The 21,151-nt window shown below is 39.9% G+C and overlaps 1 protein-coding gene across 2 annotated transcripts in view; it reads right to left on the bottom strand.

Moving 5' to 3' along the window:
• Nucleotides 1-1,656: 1,656 nt before the first annotated feature.
• Nucleotides 1,657-21,151, bottom strand: part of DOCK1 (dedicator of cytokinesis 1) — a 313,031-nt gene continuing 293,536 nt past the window's right edge. For both annotated transcript variants that reach the window (XM_069797209.1, XM_069797210.1), the window contains exons 50-52: nt 17,024-17,177; nt 12,664-12,809; nt 1,657-2,967 (exon numbers count right to left, since the gene is read on the bottom strand). In XM_069797209.1, coding sequence (XP_069653310.1) covers nt 2,872-2,967; nt 12,664-12,809; nt 17,024-17,177 — 396 coding nt within the window. In that variant the 3' untranslated portion in view covers nt 1,657-2,871. The remainder of the gene's footprint in view (nt 2,968-12,663; nt 12,810-17,023; nt 17,178-21,151) is intronic.

The following is a 21,151-nucleotide window of genomic DNA, read 5'->3' as shown; positions in this document are numbered from 1 at the left end:
CATCGACTACATCGAGTGCTGCCTACTGAATTCCCACAGAAGTAGGACAAAGAGACACAAGATCAGAGTCACTGCCAACTCCCAAAGGGAACCAAGGGCACATCCAACAACCAGCACTTGTTCACCAACCTCAGAATAACGGAGGAGACGGGATGCGGACTTCACAGCAGGCACCTCGTGTCCTCTACATGACCACAAGCAACCCTGGACCCATTCCTTGGGCACGCGTCCCTCTACCCGTGTGAGGACGTCAACAAGACAGAGTAAGTGTGATACCACTTTGGTTAAATAACCTTCTTTTTCTGTATTGGCTTGTATCAAGCTCTCCCGCAATGGCTCAGCTTTGTTGCAAACAATGTCACAAGAAATTCAGATTGCATTGGCATGCTCTGATACAACGCCACTGGAGTACAAAGGAAGCGAGCGCACCGTAGGAAAAATAACAGCCTTCGCAGGATTGTTCACTGCTTAGAGACTGTAACCGAATTAGCTTCTGGATTTGCTGAAGTGTGTTTTTACAACACTTTGAGGAGGGTAATGATTCGTTCTGGCTGGGTTTTATACGAGTTACAGCCTAGAAGCTGTTAGATTGTAAAAATGGTGACAATTTGGGTCTGAAAGTGAATCTGAGAGTCTGATTTTCAATTCCCAGTCTCAGCCTGGATATTTGTACACATATGCACAGATGAGATTTAGAGTTTGTACTGCAAGACCAATTTGAAAGTGCAGCTCTTATTTGAGGAGTGTTGCGGGGCCAAATTATAACACTTGCATGAGCACAGGAATTTGCTAAGGACGTGTGAAAACAAACACATTATCAGAAATACAATTTACAAGCATCCAGTTAGAGGCCCATGTGAAAGCCTCTTCCTCTCCCTTAGAAAGTAAATGGAACAGAAAAGAGGAAAATTCACCAGCATCCCAGCGCAATCTCCTGCACCGTAACAAGAGCAGTCTCTAAAGCAATTTTCAATTAAATGAAGGACTTATAGAATTAAAGTTGTAATACAGTATTGACTGTCTACGGAAAGAATATCTGATCGACTGTAGCTAAGAATCGTTCCCAGCTTCTCCCTCTCAAACGGAGATTATACCAGTAACAAAACAAACAGGGAACTGTAGGACAATATCTAACAGAAATTCTGAGACACTCTGGTAGCTGATGTTATCTCACATTGCAAGAAAAAGTGTGTTCGTTTGATCCAAAGTGACATGATGGTTTAAGGCAGAATTACGAGAATACATAATTGACCATTTGAGCCTCTTTTTATGAGAAGGGCAATCTTTCTGCCTTGGTAAGAACATTATTGTTTTACTGCTGTGTAAGTCATGCTTCTGCCAGCTACTTGCATCATGTAGCAGCTACTTGAGGTAGAAAATATCACCTAAATCTCATCCGTCTCCTGAATTGTTCAGCAACAGAGAACTTACAAAGTAAGCTATCATTATGAATATTGACAGCATACAACGATGTGTGTTTTATCTCAGTACTACATACATGCAGGAAGAAGCATACCAGTACAATGAAAAAACTTCAGCTTTATCATGGCCTCCCTCAAAATTGTTCAGAAATAAAGACAGTAAGTGTATATGTAGCCCGGAGTGCAAGAGCTCCCAAAATTCTGCAGTGAGAATCAAAAATACCAAGGAAATGTATTCACTTTCTTAGACGCGTTTTTAAAATAATATTTTATTTTTTGAGTCAGTGGTATATTTAAAAACAATCTACCGTAAGAGTAAAAAGACTGTAGATAGTAAAAAACGAAAGTGTGATGACAATAAAAAATGCTAGAATATAAAGTTAGTTTCCTTCCTCCCTCCCAACACCCCATTCCATCATTGTCCAAGATTTCTCAAAGCCTAATATCTGGAAAAAAAATTGCTTTTTTTTTACACTTTCAGCAATTAGGAAATTAAAAATACGCAAGGCATTCTTTGCAGGTACATTAATTCATTATTACATGAAAAGCAGGCACCATAAAAATTAAAACATTCTAAAAACCATCATATATACAAACGCTGTACAGAATGATGGCACAAGGACAAAGTGATTCCATTCAGTTCATCCTAATCCATATGAAATATTACACATTAAAGAAGAAAAGAAAAAGCTCTTCCCATTCCTGTACTCAACCGCTAGGTCCAGAACGGCCGGGAGTCTCCTATCTGCCTATTCTGTTTTTTTTTTTTTCCTATACGCTCGTGCCCGTCAGCAGCTAAAAGGCTTCCTTGCTTTACCCACTGATTGACACCCAGAGGAACGGCCAACTGAATGAAAATGGAAATGACTGATCACCAACGACTAATTTTACAAAGCCCATTGGCAATCAGTTTATTTGTAACACAGAACAATTAAAGAGAAGGCACATTTCACAAATAAGCTCTGTCTGATTTTTAGCCCTGGGCAGAACCATTATTTGGGGAAATCCTACGGCGGCTTCTCCTTACTGTGAAGCCTCCTCCAACGTGCACTGAATTCATTGTGAATATCGTCATCGATTCCTATACGCACCGAGATTAGGTACAGAATACTCAGCTCATTTTAAACTCCATAGCTACCTAAGTGCCTGAAGTTATTCAGAAGAAGCAGGGAGAAGGTTTAGGAAGAGGGTACTGTCAGTTGATGAACACCTCCCAGTCTCAAGTAGAAATCCAGATTTCTTTCAAGTTATGGGAGGGAATAACCCCAGAAAGAGGGGTGATGTAGTGTTGTTTCCGACACACGGCTAGAAATGGATTTCTTACGGAGTTAGAGTCATTGCACTAAATGTTAGATACTGCACGCCTGAATGAGGTAAACATTATATACCATAAAATACTTAGGGAAATGAATTGTTACAACTTTATCTTTGGAAAAAACCGCTTCCTTCTTCACTGGACAATCCCAGAGTCAACAGACGTCTGCTTCCGAGTTGTCTTTGGAGGTGGAGGCGGGGGGGTCTTGCTGGGGAGCGGAGGTGGCAGGTGCTGCAAGAAACCAATTTTGATAGACCGTGTTAGCAACGAATGGATTTTTGAAACATCTGCTGTTTCATATAGAACTGCGAGAGACAGCAGGTAAGTCTGCAGCCCTCTGACTCCTGAAAACTACTCTGCAGAATTTGCTACTACGAATACTGGATGCTCTTGGCTATTAGCTTAAAATATAACTTTTACTTTTGACAATGAAAAAAATCTCTCAAGGGTTCATGATTAATTAGCTCAGTATTTCAGGAAAAATCTTTTGAAAGCACTGGAGAAGTTTATAATTCCCCACTTTATATCATGATAGGATATTGATTTCTTGGTCTGTATCGATTGCCCTCAGCCTCTATGCACTACAGAGCTTAAAAGCCAAGTTGAAGCAACAGCTTCATTGCTTTTCCATTATTTTTGTATTTTGCACATTTAGAACACAAATAATTAAAAAAAAAAAGGAAACCATTTAAAGAGATAAGTAACTTGCAATTTACTATTACACATTCAGTTATAATTAAAGTACTCAAAACAGAAATCCAGACTGTTCAAATATACATATTTTAAATCACTTCATATATCATACAACAGAACAAGAGCACCCTCCGTTAGATTCACCCGCTAATTGGACAAATTAAAAAAGTCATTATGGAAATGAAGACTTTTTTTCATAATGTTCAATCATATATATATGATAAAATCTGTTTCAGAGCGAGCTTGAGAACACTGGAATTTGCTCATACACTTTGCAGTCAGGTTTTCTACAGCATTTTGGCTATGCAGCCATTACAGTTTTCCCATCACTGCACTGAGGCTGTACCGCAGTGTCACAGCTCATAAATGCTGCTTTGGTTTTGTTTTTCCCTAAGATTCTCCCCCCCGCTCAGCCAGCCACCGCCTTTTATTTTCCTCCAAGCATAATGATGCTTTTTCATTTCCACTTGTTTGTGTCTCACTGTATCCATCCCACCTTACCCACCCCACACTAAACTGCTGGCTCCACGTGATAACACTTAAAACGTGACGACACACACCAACTCTGCCAAATTTCCTTAATCACTGCTACAAGAACAGTTCAAACATCTGAAGTGCCTTAGCGTTACACTGCGTGTGCTGCACTTGCAACCTTGATACTCGTATTCCAACTTTTATTAATGTCTTGGACAATGTAACGGATGATTTCTCAATCACAGTAAGAAACTGGTATACAAGCAACTGATAACCCATGTGAAAGCGTGTACGAAACAAGCCAGTTCTTTTAAAAGCTATCCAAAGCTGCTGTCCAAAAAGAAGAGCGGCTCACGGGGGGTGCCAGGACATTTCAGCCTTTCCTCTGCCGCGAGGCAAAAGAAGCCCGGAGAGCCTCCTAACGCTCCTGCAATCTAGCGACTGGGAGTTTTCAGAGATGTGTAAGAGTAGAAGGAAAAAAGTATCTTTAAGGTAACTGAATGCCCTCTTCAAAGCAGGTTTTAAGACAGCATGAAGTTATAAATCCGGAGCTTTTACCAGATAGTTTTACTAATCATAGACTAAATAGGAAGGTGAGACTGCATACTGCCAGAGCCAGGAAGGCTGGATCTTTGCTGGAATATTTTTCCTGTATCCCACCTGGCAAGAAACACTTCCCAACCTGTTTCACAGCTTTCCTCCTTCCTCCCGGCTCTCCCCCGTGGCAAATGAACGGGGATCACAAACGATCGTCAGGCACGCCGTGCCCTGAGCTCGTCTCTCCGTTTTGCTGCAGCGAAGACCCCCCGCTCTCCATTTCGCCAGCCTCTCCAGCAGCACCACCAACGCGGCGACGTGCGTGCTCTCCCCTTCCTCCTTGGCTACCAAGTGCTCTCCGAGTTAGCAGCTGGTTTTCATCTGCTACCGAATGAGAACTTCTGGACCAAGACGAAGGGGCTGCCCCCTCTGGAAAGCTGCATTCCCCTGCCCACCGATGAGGACAGCACTGAACACGTTTGGCGATGAAGACCTTCACGTTCACAGTCCGGTTAAAGTTTATGTGAGCTCTTTTGAAGAAACAACCAGGGTATTAAAAGGTTTGAGTCTCGAAAGGGCACTGCTGCTTGAAACGCACACTTCAGGAAAAACCCTGCTGAGTAAGCGGGATTCATTTTCCAGAGCCGGCTCAAAGCCCTGCACTGTTTATTCCTGACTTACAGTGGGATGCAATGATCTCCGAGTCAGAAAACCAAGTCAACAGACTAATATGAAAAGCAGATTAAAAAAGAATTTTACTTTAGTAAATGCAAAACTGAAGGTTTGTTTGTTTTCTTCTTGTTTTTTTTTAATTAAAATGCCACTGATGATCTGTCTCTTAAGTGTTACAGTCAGAACCATTAAATATTTCCTCTATCTGATCAATAATTTACTTAACCTGGTATGTTCAGTTAGCTCCTGAATAAGAGCTGGATTGCCAATGTTATTTAGCTTCACACATTCAGTTGTGATCGGCAGATTTCAAAATCTTTGAGAAACTGCTTAGTGACAGTCATGTATCTGGGCGGAGGCTCTGGGCAAACTGTGGGAAATGCTGGTGGTCTGCAGAACATCAGCAGACAACACCAAGAACTCCTCACGGAGATGACATTAATTTCACAACTAAATAAACCAGGTGCCCCTCTAAAATACATTACAAAACATAAAAATTTCCTCAGTGCTTTGCTCTCAGATGATATCTTTTACTTCATATTTATCACTAGAAAAAACTAACTCTGCTCATAGCACCATTTGTGAAAATCCATTTTGAATTTAAATAACAGTGTATTGGCAATAATTCTTAATTCAATTAGATCAAAGGCATTTCTCAAACAAATGAGCCCTTCATATTGATCAGAGAACAATCAAATTATCCCTGAAAACCTGCTTCTGAAGAACAGATACAATGCAAATACAATGAGAAATATATATGCTATAAATAACAAGCACAAAACCTACCAGAGCTTAGATTCTGCAAGCAAATTAGGCAGGAAGACATAACAGAGATAGGTAGATAATTATTATAATTGAATTTACAATTTCCATTAGAAAGTCAGATAAATTTAGTACATGTTCATTTATATAATAAGCTACCAATGAATATATTAAGTAGGACGTGTAATGCTCGTCGGGGCAACAGTACTGAGAAATTAGCACGACAAAACGTGCCAATATGGAACCGGTGCAACTCCAAATCTAGCCATCGCTCCCAGGGCCGATACACGCTCCCTTTTATTCCAGCACAGGAAGAAATTCAAGCACACTTTCTCCCTCCCTTTAATATCATACTCAGAAAATCAGTATTAGGCTTATGAAGTTAATTTTTGCTACGCTTCCCCTTAGAAACTTTGAAATACGAAAGTTTCCCTTGATTTTACATTTAATTAAGAACTGCTTTGCAGAGTTCATGTTTATATGTCAGTGGTTAATTGTGAACCCGCCGAATCTTGAAGCATGATTTTACTTTTTGACAAAATGATAGAGACTGCTGGTTCACATTCAAACCTATTTTGGGCAGAATCCTTGACTCACGGGTACCTCAGGGGAAGCAGAAACCTTATGTAAAAGGCACATCTGCAACACAGAAGCAATCTGTTCCTTCTGCTTCAAACATGAAATTGCTCCCATTTGTTTGTTTTTTCCTGATACAGAAAAGAACCAGGTTTAAAAACATTTGTCTCCATTCTCTTACAGATATAAACTACACTACACTATACATGTTCAGGATGCAGTAAAAATCAATTAAAGAAATGAAAAGCATTTTTTTCTACTCTGTGAAGAAGCAAAATAAAATATGAGAATGTTGGGTTTTCTTAACCAGAAAATACTATTATAAAGAACAACAACAAAAAGATCAAACACAATTTGATACCCAAAACCGGTCCTTGTGACACTGTAAGAGATTTCTTCCTGTGTAACTGTTTGTCTTTGAAATTAAATGGTCATCAATATGACAAGCTATGGAGATCCAATCGAAAGCACTTCAGTTTGAAGGATTAGCAGATCTAATTAGGTCAGAAGCAGTAGAAATGAGATGTAAGTAGCCTATCAACTGCACAGGACTGTGTAAATGCTATCAAATATTGAGCTCTGAATTGCTCCTTCTCGCTCACACTGTTGTTTTTAGCATGGAGCTGAGCTGCCTGACAAGCAGCAACTTGCTTATTTAATATCTGCAATGAAAAATAACACATAATGTGGGGTCTTGGCGGAGTAACACTCCCATTCTGGAAGAGCGATAATGCGCCAGCAGAGAAAATCAACCCAACTCCACTAATTTGAACGAAATTATAGACAGTTTAAGCTAATTGGCTGTTTGACCCAGGGAGCAAAGTTATGTGGAAAATACCGCAGGTAACCGATGTAAAATGACTGTTTAAACTCTGTTGTCATGCTTCACGTATTAGAGTTTCATTTGACTGTGTATCACAGCCATTAGCTGCCCTTGCCGGAGTGCACTTAGATAGGAGAAAGTAATTTTAAGAGTCTTTCTGCAGAGGTGCGCTTTGCGTGCTCCCACCCGTCGTGTGCTGAGCATCCCCTCCTTGGGCAACCTGAAAAATCCCTCGAAACGGGCAACAGAGGTCTGTACCCCTCACACGGGCAGGACTTTGCTCCTGGTGCATGCCAGCTGTGTTCAAGCACGGCTAATGCGGTTTTCCCTCTGTTGCACCACATTTCTGCGTGTGGAGGCTATTAGTATTTCGGACCGTGCCGGCTAACTCGATTTTCGAAAGCCCTGTTTTTCTGCTCTGGTCCGTACATAAACAGATCTCAAGAGTTACGAGCAATACCCTCAGAATTGGGTTTAGACTCCAGACTGAAACTGTATTTCTTACCGACGGCCCAGGCCCTGCGAGAGTGATAAACAAACGTATTACCAACTGGCCAGAGCAAAACCCGCCAAGCGCTGAGGGCAGCGACGCGGCCCCTTTCCGAAACAAAATCAAGGGTGCTGCTCAGGGACACATCATGAGCTCTGTATCTCCAGGCAGACAGCAGAAGAACACATTTTTCACTCAAAATCCTGTAATAAGCAGTGGCAGTCCATTGATTTTGAGACTTATTAAAAAGTGACTGCGAGCTTTTTAGAAACTCTTTGCTCGGCAAGAACTTAACCCACCAAACCCCAGCGGAGGCGAGAGGTGGTGGAGACTTTGCAGTGGAGGAAGGGCTTGTAACGCTTCCCATCTCCAGCAGGCAAAAGTGATGATCAGATGGTAAATAAAAAACAAATCTTAATTTTTTTTTTTTCTTTTGGGCACATTATATGTTCCTATGCATCATGGAGAGCTTTGGGTCAGAGAGCCTGTTTCTCAAAAACCTGGAGTATCAGACAGAAGAGCAGACATTTATTTCCGTTTGTGAGCAAATACAGCCCACAAAGTCAACTTTCTCATTTAACATAACGGATTAATAACGCACTTTGTCCGATATCACTTTTTCCACGGGATGAAGCTCCTAAGGACAGCCCTCCTGCCGCCACGGTAAGCGAGCCAGTGGCGAGCCTTGCGCCACCGAACCAGCGGCAGGGACCCGGGCAGGTGACACCACGATGCTCCGAGGCTTCCCCAGCAGCCCCTGCTCTTCTGAGAGATAACATCAGAGGAGGAAAAACCGCAAAGCCTGAAGTAATGCTCCCTAATTACCTGCTGCCCCCGTAGTTTCAGCTGGGTTTCTAGCCTCAACTCTTTCCCTCTGTCCACATGAGGACGGCACGTTTGCTGAAGCCTTTCAGGTCATTTTTTGCTAACCTCAGAGACAACGATCAGCGCTGCAGTATATGCATCACAACACGTCAAAAATCCCCTGGATTTTTCCTGCTGGGGAAACACTTCCATTATATCCGAACAACCAGTTGGAGTGCTTCTTGTCCAACAGGGTCCCAGAAAGTCAAAATAAGCGCCGTCGCCGTCAGCCACGCGAGACCGTCCCGGTCCTCACATCACGCACTGCTTCAGCCTTTGCTGTCCTTCCTTGCCAAGTTCTCTATCTGTGCCAGACTGATTGATCGAGATGTTCTCATCCAAACCATTATCTGATGCTTAGTAAATGTTATAGCCGATATCATAAACGTAAGTACTCCTTTGTCTATTTTCTTTGAGTTTCCCTTCTCGCTGTGAATACTAAGCAGGCAGTTGATTTGTATGCAAGGGTATGGATGAACCCATAAAGAATGAGAAGTGCCTAAAGGAATCCCCTGATGTAATAATAATCCTTGCAGGAGTCGTAGACTTCTTTTTTTATGTTCCCATATATTATTAAGAACATTTTTAGCAGAACAAATCATACAGTGCAAGAAAATATATGTAAGGGTCTCACAGTTAACAACGAATAAGAGGACAATCAGAAAATTATAATTAGATGATCGCTTGGATAACAGACTTAAGGTAGACCAAGTTAACAGTGGACTCCAAATAAACTAAGATTACCATCTCAGACACTAAATGACACTATTGCCTGCAGTTTGATTTGAAGTATTTGATGCATTTATCACTGCATGCTTTTCAGTTCACTACAGCACTTTTTTTTCGTTTTCGTAACTGACTGTAAGACAACCAGAGTGAACAATGTAATAATTTCTCATACAAGGAGATACTTCCAGTTTAAAAGCTACCTTATCTATAATATTTTTTACTGATTTTTCTTCACTGATACAAAGCCTGTGTAATTTAAAAGATGATCAGTTTACTAGGCAGAGAATTATAAAGTTATGAAGTATGTAGCTACTTGACCCATGAAACGCAAGGCATTAAAAACTGTGGAGTGGGATTTAATCACAGCAGTAATAAGAATTTACCCATTTGATCTTTCATGCCCAGCACTACTCATTTTCTTTATGTCCTTTAAAAGCTTCCTTCCTACAAGCCTGATGAAATAAATGCACAGAGTGATCGTTGTAAGACTAGAAGCTTTTCCTAAAATTAATTCTAAGACTAATATATGTGGCTTTGTGACAAATCTGCTTTAGAACCATCTTCCAGACTTTGAAAATACATTCCCTCATCTTGGAAAGTTTATAAAAATACAGCTGCTGAAGAAAATTTTGGACAGCTAGCTAAAGAAGTATAGCCTATATTTGACTGAATTTCTAAGGTTTGCTTAAATCCTGAGGCCCTTCAACACTAGATGTTAGACAACGGGGTCCACTTCTACAATTACAAAATATATTAAAAAAAAAAAAAAAAGGAGTCTGAGCAGTGAAGACTATAAAGAGAAAAAATATTAAGACCTGAATAAAACTTTGCAAAAAACCGAGAGAGCATACTGCTACTATTTTTATGAAGCTCCATTTAATGATGCGGAAACCCTGCTTGTGACAGGTACAGGAGCTGCACAAGGTCACATCTTCAACAGCAACGAGACCAAGGCTGGAACCTGACTCGTCTTCAGGTTTGGGCTCCAACCGTCACAGCATGATGGCATTTGCAAGTAGTACAGTAAATATCTACCATTTCTCCACTGAGTGGAAACCCCTTCAAACAGCCTCGCAAGGAAGGGAAATGGAACCCGGCTATTGGGATTTTATTTCTCACCATGTGTTTTATCATCTCATTGTTTAATTGAACTCACATTAGCAATCCTGGGCTACTACCATGACCTACAACTTACAGTATATCATACAAAATGAATTTACTACTCATACAGGAAGGAGTTCAAGAAATTTGAAACCTAATTTGAATTTCTCAGGTTTCTTCATGAAGATGGATTCCTCAGACAAAACTCCTGGCAGCCCTCCTGTACATTCTGTAATTTTCCACATAGAGGTCTGTATTCAGGTCAAGCGAGAGCTGGCCCCTGAGAGAGAAGCCAGCGAAATGGGTAAGAGCTTAGTATACTTTGATGGAAATTAGAGGCAAAGGGTTTGCAAAAAAATTTAGTGAAAATATTTACTAAAACCATCCAGTCATGGGGAAGAACTATAGAAGAGAGGATGGGAATAGAGAATTTTTCAATATATGTATATAATGAGTAAAACATGGTGTTTTGAATAAAACTATTGACATTCCTGAAGTTTCTCCTATCTGGGGTTTTTTTTTCCCCATTTAGCCTGAAAATACTAAATTCCTGCAACAGCACAGTTACAATTTCAAGCATGGAAAAAGCTGGATTTGTGTACTGTTGTGCACTGTGATAGTCTCTGTTAAAAAAAACTATTCCCAGACTTAAAACTAAATTCCTGCCTGACTTTCCCTGCTGAGATTAGAAATGCTTTCTCTAACCATGAAATTTACTGAAAAGCAAATTACTCAACAGAATTTCATCTGAATGATGAACTTCAGAGAAATCCTGGAAGGTACCTCTGCAAACAAAGAAGAATCATTAGCACTGAGAATTTTTCCACAAAATAACAGCTTGGCCAAAGTTATACATTTCAAAGTCAAAGAAAAGAAAACCTCTTGTATTGGGTTTGCGTGGCAAGGTTTTGGTAGCTGGGGGGTTGTGAGAAGCTGCTGGAAGCTTCCCCCGTGTCCGACAGAGCCGATGCCAGCCGGCTCCGAGACGGACCCGCCGCTGGCCAAGGCTGAGCCCATCAGCGATGGGGGCAACTCCTCCGGGAGAACAGATTTAAGAAGGGGGAAAAAAACCTGTGCAACTGGAGAGAGGAGCCCATGCTGGAGCAGTCTGTGCCTGAAGGACTGCAGCCCGGGGAAGGGACCCACGCTGGAGCAGTTCATGGAGGACTGTCTCCTTTGGGAGAGACCCCACGGTGGAGCAGAGGAAGAGTGAGGAGTCCTCCCCCTGAGGAGGAAGGAGCAGCAGAGACAACGTGGGATGAACTGACCCCAACCCCCATTCCCTGTCCCCCTGTGCCACTGGGCGGGAGGAGGGAGAGAATTTGGGAGTGGAGTTGAGCTGGGAAGAAGGGAGGTATGGGGCAAAGGTGTTTTAAGATTTTGTTTTTATTTCTCATTACCCTACTCTGGTCAATTGGTAATAAATTAAATTAATTTTCCCCAAGTTGAGTCTGTTTTGCCTGTGATGGTAATTGGTGAGTTATCTCTCCCTGCTCTTATCTCGACCCACGAGCCTTTCGTTCTCTCTCCCCTGTCCAGATGAGGAGGGCAGTGATAGAGCGGCTTTGGTGGGCACCTGGTGTCCAGCCAGGGTCAACCCACCACACCTATTTAAACACATTTTTTTCTTCAAAAAGAAAATAAATGGCCCTTCTCAAAAGTGCTGCTTTAAAGAAGAGGACCAAATTATTTTTAAAAGCTTCCAGGATACAGGAAACAAAGTTGAAAAAGTGCATTTTCTTCAGGAAGCTGAAAACCCTGTTGAAGATGAAGAGTGTTTCTGAGCTCCTTCCCTCAAAGGGGGCATGTGTGTTTGCCTCTAGGAAACAAGCGGTGATTGAATGTAGACAGAACATAGCTCCAGAAAAGAAAGATGTCAGGTACGTGTTTTATTTCCTTTCCTGAGACAGGACTGAAAGGCTATTAAATCTAATTTGCTGCTGAGACTATATCCTGTCGGTTAAAGCTCCCTTACCAACACAGCTAACAACATTTTGCTTAGTCTTCTCCAGAATGAATCCAACCTCCCTTCAGGTCGGTCCCCGTGAGCAATGCTGTTCCCTCACACTCCAGACACTTGTTTGCACCTCCAGAAATATCTGGATCTGCTGACATGTCCACGAGCAGGATTACATCTCGCTGTGGATTGTTCAAGGTACAAAAGCAAAGAAAATCGCAGAAAATGACCATCCTCTCTGGGACTCACCCTTTGATGAGCAGGGGGGGAGGTGGTTGGGCTGATCAAGTCTTGACTTTCCATGAGGTTCCCGTAATCGGCCATGCTTCCTTTGAGAGGCAGAGGAGGAGGAACGTCGGGGATGTCGGAGCTGGACATACCATTCAGCTCCAGATCTGGAAAAATCAACACCGAGTTAACAATTTCAATAACTGAACTGAATCCAAAGATCCAGACTGCGCCAATTCTTACGACATTGATTCTGCGATAATGCTGCACATGCGATATCTTTGTCTGCTCTTCACTGCCTCTATAATTATCTGTAGCTCATCTAATGAGGGATTTTAGAGGAAAGTAGAACAAATGAACCAACCCCCGCATCGACAGGAAGTATGCACTGTGGAGTCACATGGGGCTAATTTTTAGGATATGCTCAAAATACTTGAACGATCCCCTCTTTTTAACAGAAAATAATTTTTACTTCAGATTTCATGCCAAAATATTCATAGCTTAGCAAATATAATTTTCTCAGCTGTAAGGTCTGCATTTTCACCTTGTACATTAATACACAAGAGAAGTTTTGGTAAGTGCACTAAGAAAATATAATTGAGCTAAGCTCTATTTACTTTCCCCCAGTAAAATAAAAGCTTCTTGTTAATAAAATGGACAAATGAAAGCCTGTAATTAACTACATCTCTCTCAAAAACTTTCAAACTCCAGGTAACTATAATAAATGAGCAGTCATTAGTTGTTGAGTAAATAAAATCACGCAAGAGAAAGTACAAAACATTTATTATTACTGTTTGCTGGGTAGAAAGTTCCCTTTTCTTAGCAGATAAATCCTAGCAGGTACGTGCTGTAAAGGCTAATAGCCTGAGGGACAATAAAGTTTATTGAGGCCTGAGTGATACATAGGTTTTTGTGTAGAAATCCACCCACGGTGTATTTCAGGGTAATTCAGTCATTTTAACACAGGCGAAACCCACTGTGAGGTCTACGAGATAAGAAACTTAATTTATTTTTGACAAATTAGGGAAATGTTTTCATTTAGGAAATGAAAAAGGGTTATTTTATTTTACTGGGGTGATTTGTGAAACAAGTGGAGAACTTGTTTATGCAGATATTTTTATTGCAAGGTTCCTATCAATATCTTGCAAAAAGTATCCTTTTATTGTTCTCTAAAATGGCCTCTCAATAACACATTTAACTGTAAGGTGGCTGTATGTATTTGTCACTGAAAACTGTACTTTTACTCTTCATCCTTTCACTTGAACTTTCAACTACACCAGGAAGAAGAATATTTTCCATCCTGGGACTTCAAACTTTCAATGGCTTCTACATCAGACTGAAAAGTGTTGTTTGTCCTCCAGGACCTGAATTTCTCATGGCTTTCTCCATTGCTCCTGTTTTTCATCCTTCCTTTTCTACACATATAGGATTTGTCCATTCCCCAAACATTTGAATATCTTCCTTTAAATATCTCCATCAGAATCTATTTCTTCTAAGCTCATGCCATTAAACATGTAACTGGAAAACAACGCTACGCGTTTGGAACTAAATATTGATGCTGTGAATGGACTTCCCTGTTCATTTGATAGGAATTCCCAGCCATACTGTACACCTAAAGATCATAGGCCTTTGACACCGTAAACCTCACAAAACAGCTCCTTGACATACATCCTGCACGTCTCATCCACAACTACCTATCTATCTGTCTATCTATCTATCTACCTCTGTGTTCGCTTATTCCATGCAGTTTAGGATAATACTGGGAGATGTTTGGAAAAGGGCATTTTCTTTAGAGTTGTAGCTTTAGCTAGAACTTTAGCAGAACCTTGAATCCTGCTTCAGAAAGGAAAAACTTCTTCCGGCATTTACTGTAAACAAGTCACATTTTTAGGTTTCACTATACATTCCTTAGGTGGAAACTGAAAATGAGTATAATAACACACTATTACCCAAAGATAAAGCGAATTTAACTGCCCTGAACACTTCACCTTTGTATCTTACATGCTATTGCAGTATCTACTAACTTCATCTAAGCCATTACATGTAGACTAATAGGTGCTACCCAGGAGATGGCAAGACAAATTTTGTTAGGAATTACACAAACCCTTTGTTTCTTTAAGGTTGACATTTGGAAGATCCATGGAAAGGCAGGTAAGCAATGTTTTTACGAGAGCTGCAGAGGAAACAAGGTGTGGATGCAACTCTAACATCTGCAATACCCTGGACAACCTGGATGGTCACCAACTGTCCGTGCAACTGTGTCCTGCTCTGCTTCTGTCCCTTCCCCTACGTTCCCCAGCTCCTGTTACTGCTCTAATTTTCTGCAGTCCCCGCTGTGTTCCTACAGCCTGTACATTGCACCTTCACAACCTCATCCTTTTGCAAGACAGCAATAAATCCCTGTGAAAGTGGACAGAGTATTTCCATCCACATGAATAGTTCATAATATACATTAACAACATATTTGCATTCAGTCTGGAAAACTGTTTAGTAGAACAACAATATTCTATAATGAAAAAAAACATTTGCCCTGACTAGCTAATCTCTCACTCAGTTTAATGAAATCCAGGAGTCATCTACCCTACTGCAGAAACAGGTATCGAACACAAACTTCAGTAATTTTCAGTCGTGTGTCAAGATCTATTTGCTCCAGATCTATTAATTTTCTCCTGCTCAATTCAGCTGAACTATATCTCACTAACTCAGTCACTACACAAATAATTACTCATCATTTCTGGTTTGCTATCATTATTCAAGGTGTTTCATCAGACTAGTATGCTCTGAATATTTATTTCTTACTGGACACGTGCCACTGAGAGTATCTTTGAGCTGGTGAGAGATCAGTTAGGTGACTTTTTTTTTTTCATCTTAACCTGATGATCAAATTTTACACTCCATTCTCCTAAACTGCCAGCTAACAAGCAAGCAGGATTGCTTAGCAACCCATTAACTGCTTTTAGCCAATTTGTGCACTGAAATAACTGCTTTATCCTTGGAATTCCTAAAAATTTTTACCACTAGAATTTCTCAAATGATTATGGACGAGTCCCATGGATTTTGCAATAAGCTGAACCTACTTTACATAACACCCATAAATCTCCAGCACATAGACATAAATATTCTCAGAAATACATGACAGATTCAGATACTTTTTAAAAAAAGAGATCAAGTTAGTTTTAATAAAACGTACACAGGAAGAAATAATCCAATGCAAAGACTATCTTTTGCAGGAGTATATATACTCTACTTCTCTGTATTTCAAGTTGTTAGCATACTGGTAGTTTGCAGCTACCGAAATTGTAAAGAAAGGAGAGGGTTCACCATTATCAAAATACTTGTTTTGGGGGTCTGACTATGCAAAGGAAATGCTGCCTTCATTTGCACTTCCTTACCCCTCTTCCACATATTTGCAGCCAACAATTTCAAATCATTAAAACATGCCACATGCCTTTTGGAAGACAATTCTGTTGCTATAAATTTGTAGAATAAACACATTCCTGCTCACAGGACATGTATCTGCAATCGGCAACAAGAACTTTCCAAAACACTCCCTATTTAAGGCAAAAGGTTTTAAGTGTCAAAAAAAGTAAATAAAACAGTGACCTTGATAGAAACAAGATTTTTTTCTTAAAATTGATCATCTATTCTCCTCTTTACTAACATTGAAGTCTTGACTATTATACTAGCATTTGGGTACATGTATCAAAAAGATTTTTTTTTTTCTTTTTTTTTCTTTTTTTTTCTTGTCACATGCTAGCAACTGAAAACTCTGAATAACAGGTTTTGGAAAATAGCACTGTAAAAGAAATAGGTGTTGTATTATAACCAGTTGTGCAATAGGGTTTCCTGAAGATAGAAGCAAACAGATGCTATTTTACAGAAAAACTGAGTGATAGATGTCAATGTCAAACAACAAATACATCAAAAAGACTGACTTTTTTCCCCCCTTCTGGCTTGTACTCACTATGTAGCAAATAAAAGTTCTTTTAAGGTATAATTACATGAACAGATTATTTTTTCAGCCTTTATGCTCCAAAACACCCTAAATCCAATACAGAATCAAGTACAACACTAATTTTTGACAGTCACTCTATACCCAAGTAATTGTTAATGATTACTTGAAAAGAAACTTTCTCAATGCAACAATTTTGCTTGCTTTTGTAAAATGCTGAAAGAATTTCTGCTGGCAGAGGCAAGGAGCATGATGTTAAGAGGCAAGTTCTTGTTCCTGCAAGCAATCCCATGGTGATGGCAGAAGGACTAACTCAAAGAACTCAAACCAAGGCGTAATGTAATGCTCAGGAAAGACATCTCCCCACCAGCAGTTATTTTGCATAAAATATTCTAGGAAAATAAAATGTAATTAAAATTAAAGACTTACTGGACTGTATGCTGAAAGAAAGTTTTGTCCGTGGAGTTATTGGGGGTGGTGTCACTTGGGAGCTGGGAGGTGACGGAGAGACGGAGAAACGTCTTTCACTTGAAATGACGTTTATGACTTGGCTTTTTGGTCTCTGTGGTCTTAGCGGGCTGATCTGCACAGGGACAAAACCAGTGAGACAGTAAAGCAATACATGTTGTTACTGAGCAGCAGACCTTGGGATTGCTACATTTTCCCCACTACCTCCTAAAGAGTAATAGGGCAATGATAACATACAACACTTCTGATTTAATGCAGTATTTCACAGCAGCAATTGTTTTTGCCTTCTCCCCAGGAATCGCAATGAGACTTAATGCACACACCTTCCCGTAGCCTGGCATATTTTTCTGAAGCAATGAGCCAATTCCCCAAACACTTGCTTAGTAACAGCTCAGGAAGTCTATATCCTTACACAAGATTATACCGCATTCAAAATATTTTATTTCTTCTCACGGGGCTCTACTTCCCTGTTAAAATTTATCTCTTTAATTGTTTGCATGGTGAAACTCTCTTCTGAGGAAGACATCATCTGTCCAGAAACGCTTTCTTGATGGTGCCTGTTTGTGCTTATATTTAATTCACTGAAATATCCCAACTGTTTTGCTTGAGCTGCTTCATAGTCCACTTACATTTTCCATCAGAAACCCTGAAATGATACTTGTAATCTGATGGGCAACTGTTGCCTTTGTTAAGGCGATTCCTTTTACTGAGTTTAATTCTGAGCTCTCCTGTTTGTTATCTGTCCACCAGCCCCCATATTTCTAGTAATCACAGTGACAAAAGGAATTTTTTATTTCCAAGAAGTCACCGAAAATGGAGCAGCAGCCTGAAGTTAAGAGGGGAATTACATCCAAGGTGCTGCATTAGGACAAAACAGAAAAAGCCAGCAGCAATTCACGCTTTTCCGAAGAATTTTGTCATTTCACAATGTTTTTTCAGAAAGTATGTTGTGAAGGAGAAATCTAAAATGAGGTATCAGTGCTTCCTTTTATTTTCAGAAAAAAAAATCCTAAAAGGGTTTGCATAAAAGGCTGTGCCTCTGAGACCCTTCTACACGAAATGAGTGACCATAAAGTACGTAACTTTTTTTTGAAAGTTCATCAAGACCTCAGGGTAACCTTTCAGAAATTTGGCTCATACTAAAATTCAAGTCCTAAAGACTCCAAAGGTTTCTTCTTTCAAGATCTTTTAATGCATATTTTTAGTAGAATGGATAAGCGAAGTAATCACTTTCTCAGAGGCATATAATTATAAAAAAGCAAATCAGGAAAACACACTAATTGATTTGCAAAGCTGCAACGCCAGAACCAAGAGAAAACCCAACAACTAGATTAAGTTCCCAAGTTAACCTGGTCCGTAGCTACTTATCTCAAATAAATTTTAACTTCTTCTGTGATGGACAACCTTGGTCCTCTTCTTAAAGCTTCACAATAAATCACGGTTCTGCTAGGGAATATGAACTCTTTGGAGACCACTAATCCATAATGAACCCATTGCTAATTTTTTTTGGTCTAATGAAAGGAAGATCAATAGTGAGTGATGTTAGGTGCCACTAAATCAATAAAATGTACAGCCTGCTATTCTGATTTCTAACACAGCTTTCAAGTGGTCTGTTAATTACCTGGCTTCAGTATTAGGTTTGCTATCAGCTCATGGAATCAAAGAACTAACAATGAGAATTTATGTTAAAGAAGTTTATGTGATGCTTAAAAGAAGATATAAATCTCTAGAAAACTATAAAGACATTACTGATAATTTTCATATACCAAAGTGCTTAATTTATCTTCTGATAAGATCATAGTAGTACAAGATCTCTGTAATTAGGCCTTGGGTTTTGATCAGTCAATAAATTCATTATGAGTACAGTGAGATTTGGGAAAAAAGTATTTAAGCCATACAACTAGACAAAACAGGCTCCAAATGCTCCTTTTTAAAGAAAATGTAAAAGCTCCATGAAATAATTCTGCAGTTTTATAATCTTCTCATGTTCTTTCATGAATATTCATTTGATTGGAAAAAAAAAAAGTTCCTATATAAGAAAGTCCATCGCAGTGATGGAAACACTCATTTCATGAGACGTCACCTTTGAGGAGAGTAGCAGAAGCTCTGCAGCGATGGGAATGACTGCTGTCTGACATGCCTGCTGCACCTCTCACTTGATATTCTCTGTATCGTGCTTGCAATTACGTTGCACAAACCAATTAGTAGTGAATAACACAGGATCGAGAACAGATTCATATATAAGGTTATTGATGCATCCTTCCCTCCTGAAAGCAAACCACTGATAACTGCCTGTTTGTGGTGGGCGAAGAATAATTTAGAATACGAGCGTTGTCAGGCAACAGATAATTGTGTGTGTGGGGTGTGAATATCTGAAACTGGACTTTCGTCAAGCACAAGTCTGCTATTTGCCAGCTACAACTGGCACGGGCTGGTTGTGAACTGTGATGACACCTGGATGAAACAGAAGTGACACACACCGAACCCTCTTATTAATAAATAGACATGAGACAGAGCCAGCGATTATGAGGCTGACCACATGCTGTGCTTCTGCACATACGTTATTTTGACATATCTCACTATCTGAATCCATCACGGGTTCTCGTTTACTCCGTCTCACCCTTCACAATTTTAAGTGGAGTTTTTCCAGGCTGCTGTGTATCCTTCAGCATCACCTTAGACCCAACTTCATTGCCCAGTCTGGCTCATGAGAACATCGTGTGAGGTGTGCCAAAAGTCATACTGAAGTCAGCACATCGTGGTCTGCCACATCATTGCTACCCACAGAGCTTCCTCCTCTGTCGCAGAAAGAAGAAAGAAGGGCTTGACCGATCCGGTGTTGACAAATCCAAGCTGGCTGTTACTCTTTCATTCGTTTTCTTGAAGGTACTTACAAATTGTCATCGTACTAAAGCAAAGCATCTCTTCTGCTGTAAAACCCCCAAATATTTTAGAAGTCAGAACTAAGAATCCATTAGAAAATTCACCAAATAATTGAAATATTGTAATTGAATTAGCGATGGTACAAGTGAGTTCTAAAATTCTGAACAGAATGAATCCAGTAACTATAATACGAAATCTAGTAACTAATAGTAGTTTATTACTAAAATCTCGCTTTAAAAGCTCTTTAAATCTTATTATAATTTCCATTTCTAGTCAAATCTGGATTCCAACTTTTTTTGAAAAAAACCCAAAAAACCAAAAAATCAACAATCCTTAATTCCGCCCCCCCCTCCATTTCATCATTATCTTTTTTTAAGCTAGCAAACTTTCTGCTGCCAAGTTCCTAATGCAAGAGAACTCAAAAATGCCTTTTTCTTCATAAAACACAGCAGTAACAGTGCTTTGGGAGTAATTTCAACTTAGAAAGGGAACTTGCACACAGTGCAGCCCACAAAAGTAGAACAATGGAAAAGCTGAATTCTTACCCACAAAAGATAGCAATTTCCCTTTTATATAGTTAATAGGGGACAGGTCTCCAGAGTGCAAAAATTTTAAGACAAGACAAATTTTATCTTTAAACTGCTTGACATTATCTGTACAAAATTCCTGAAGACAGCAGTGGGAATTGTACAACCACTCTTGTAAACTAATCTCAAAAGTGTTTTCTCTAGTTCACCTACAAGAGCAAATGAACCACACTAACACCAAGCATTAAAAATTGACTTGGTCATTTTGGAGCTCATCAAGTAGTTTGCAGATACTGAAAAGGGAGAGTTTTTCTCTCACCAGTAAACTCCTTTTCATATTATTGATCTGTGGATTTCAAGAAGCTCGAAGTAACTGTAAGTAACTAATTCTGACATTTAATTGCCCTCCCTCTCTATAACCAGGGGACAATTAGTCATACCAGTCATTGACTGAAAGCTCTTGACTGGGAATAGTGGAAAATTTGAGTCAAACCATGTTGGGCTTTGCTCATTTTTGTTCTTCAGATGACAAATGGGAATATGCCTTGAAGGGTCATCACGTCCCCCTTTCCAGCTAGCATTTACATTTTTCCAGTCATAAGGAATCTTCTCCAATATCCAACACCTCTCGGAGATGACAGTGACCTTGCGGTGACATCAACCAGCTCTCCAGCATCCT

This window comes from Haliaeetus albicilla, chromosome 11 (assembly GCF_947461875.1).
Source record: "Haliaeetus albicilla chromosome 11, bHalAlb1.1, whole genome shotgun sequence".
Classification (NCBI taxonomy): domain Eukaryota; kingdom Metazoa; phylum Chordata; class Aves; order Accipitriformes; family Accipitridae; genus Haliaeetus; species Haliaeetus albicilla.
The sequence above is the reverse complement of the archived record's forward strand: the minus strand, read 5'-3'. Positions and strand labels throughout refer to the sequence as shown.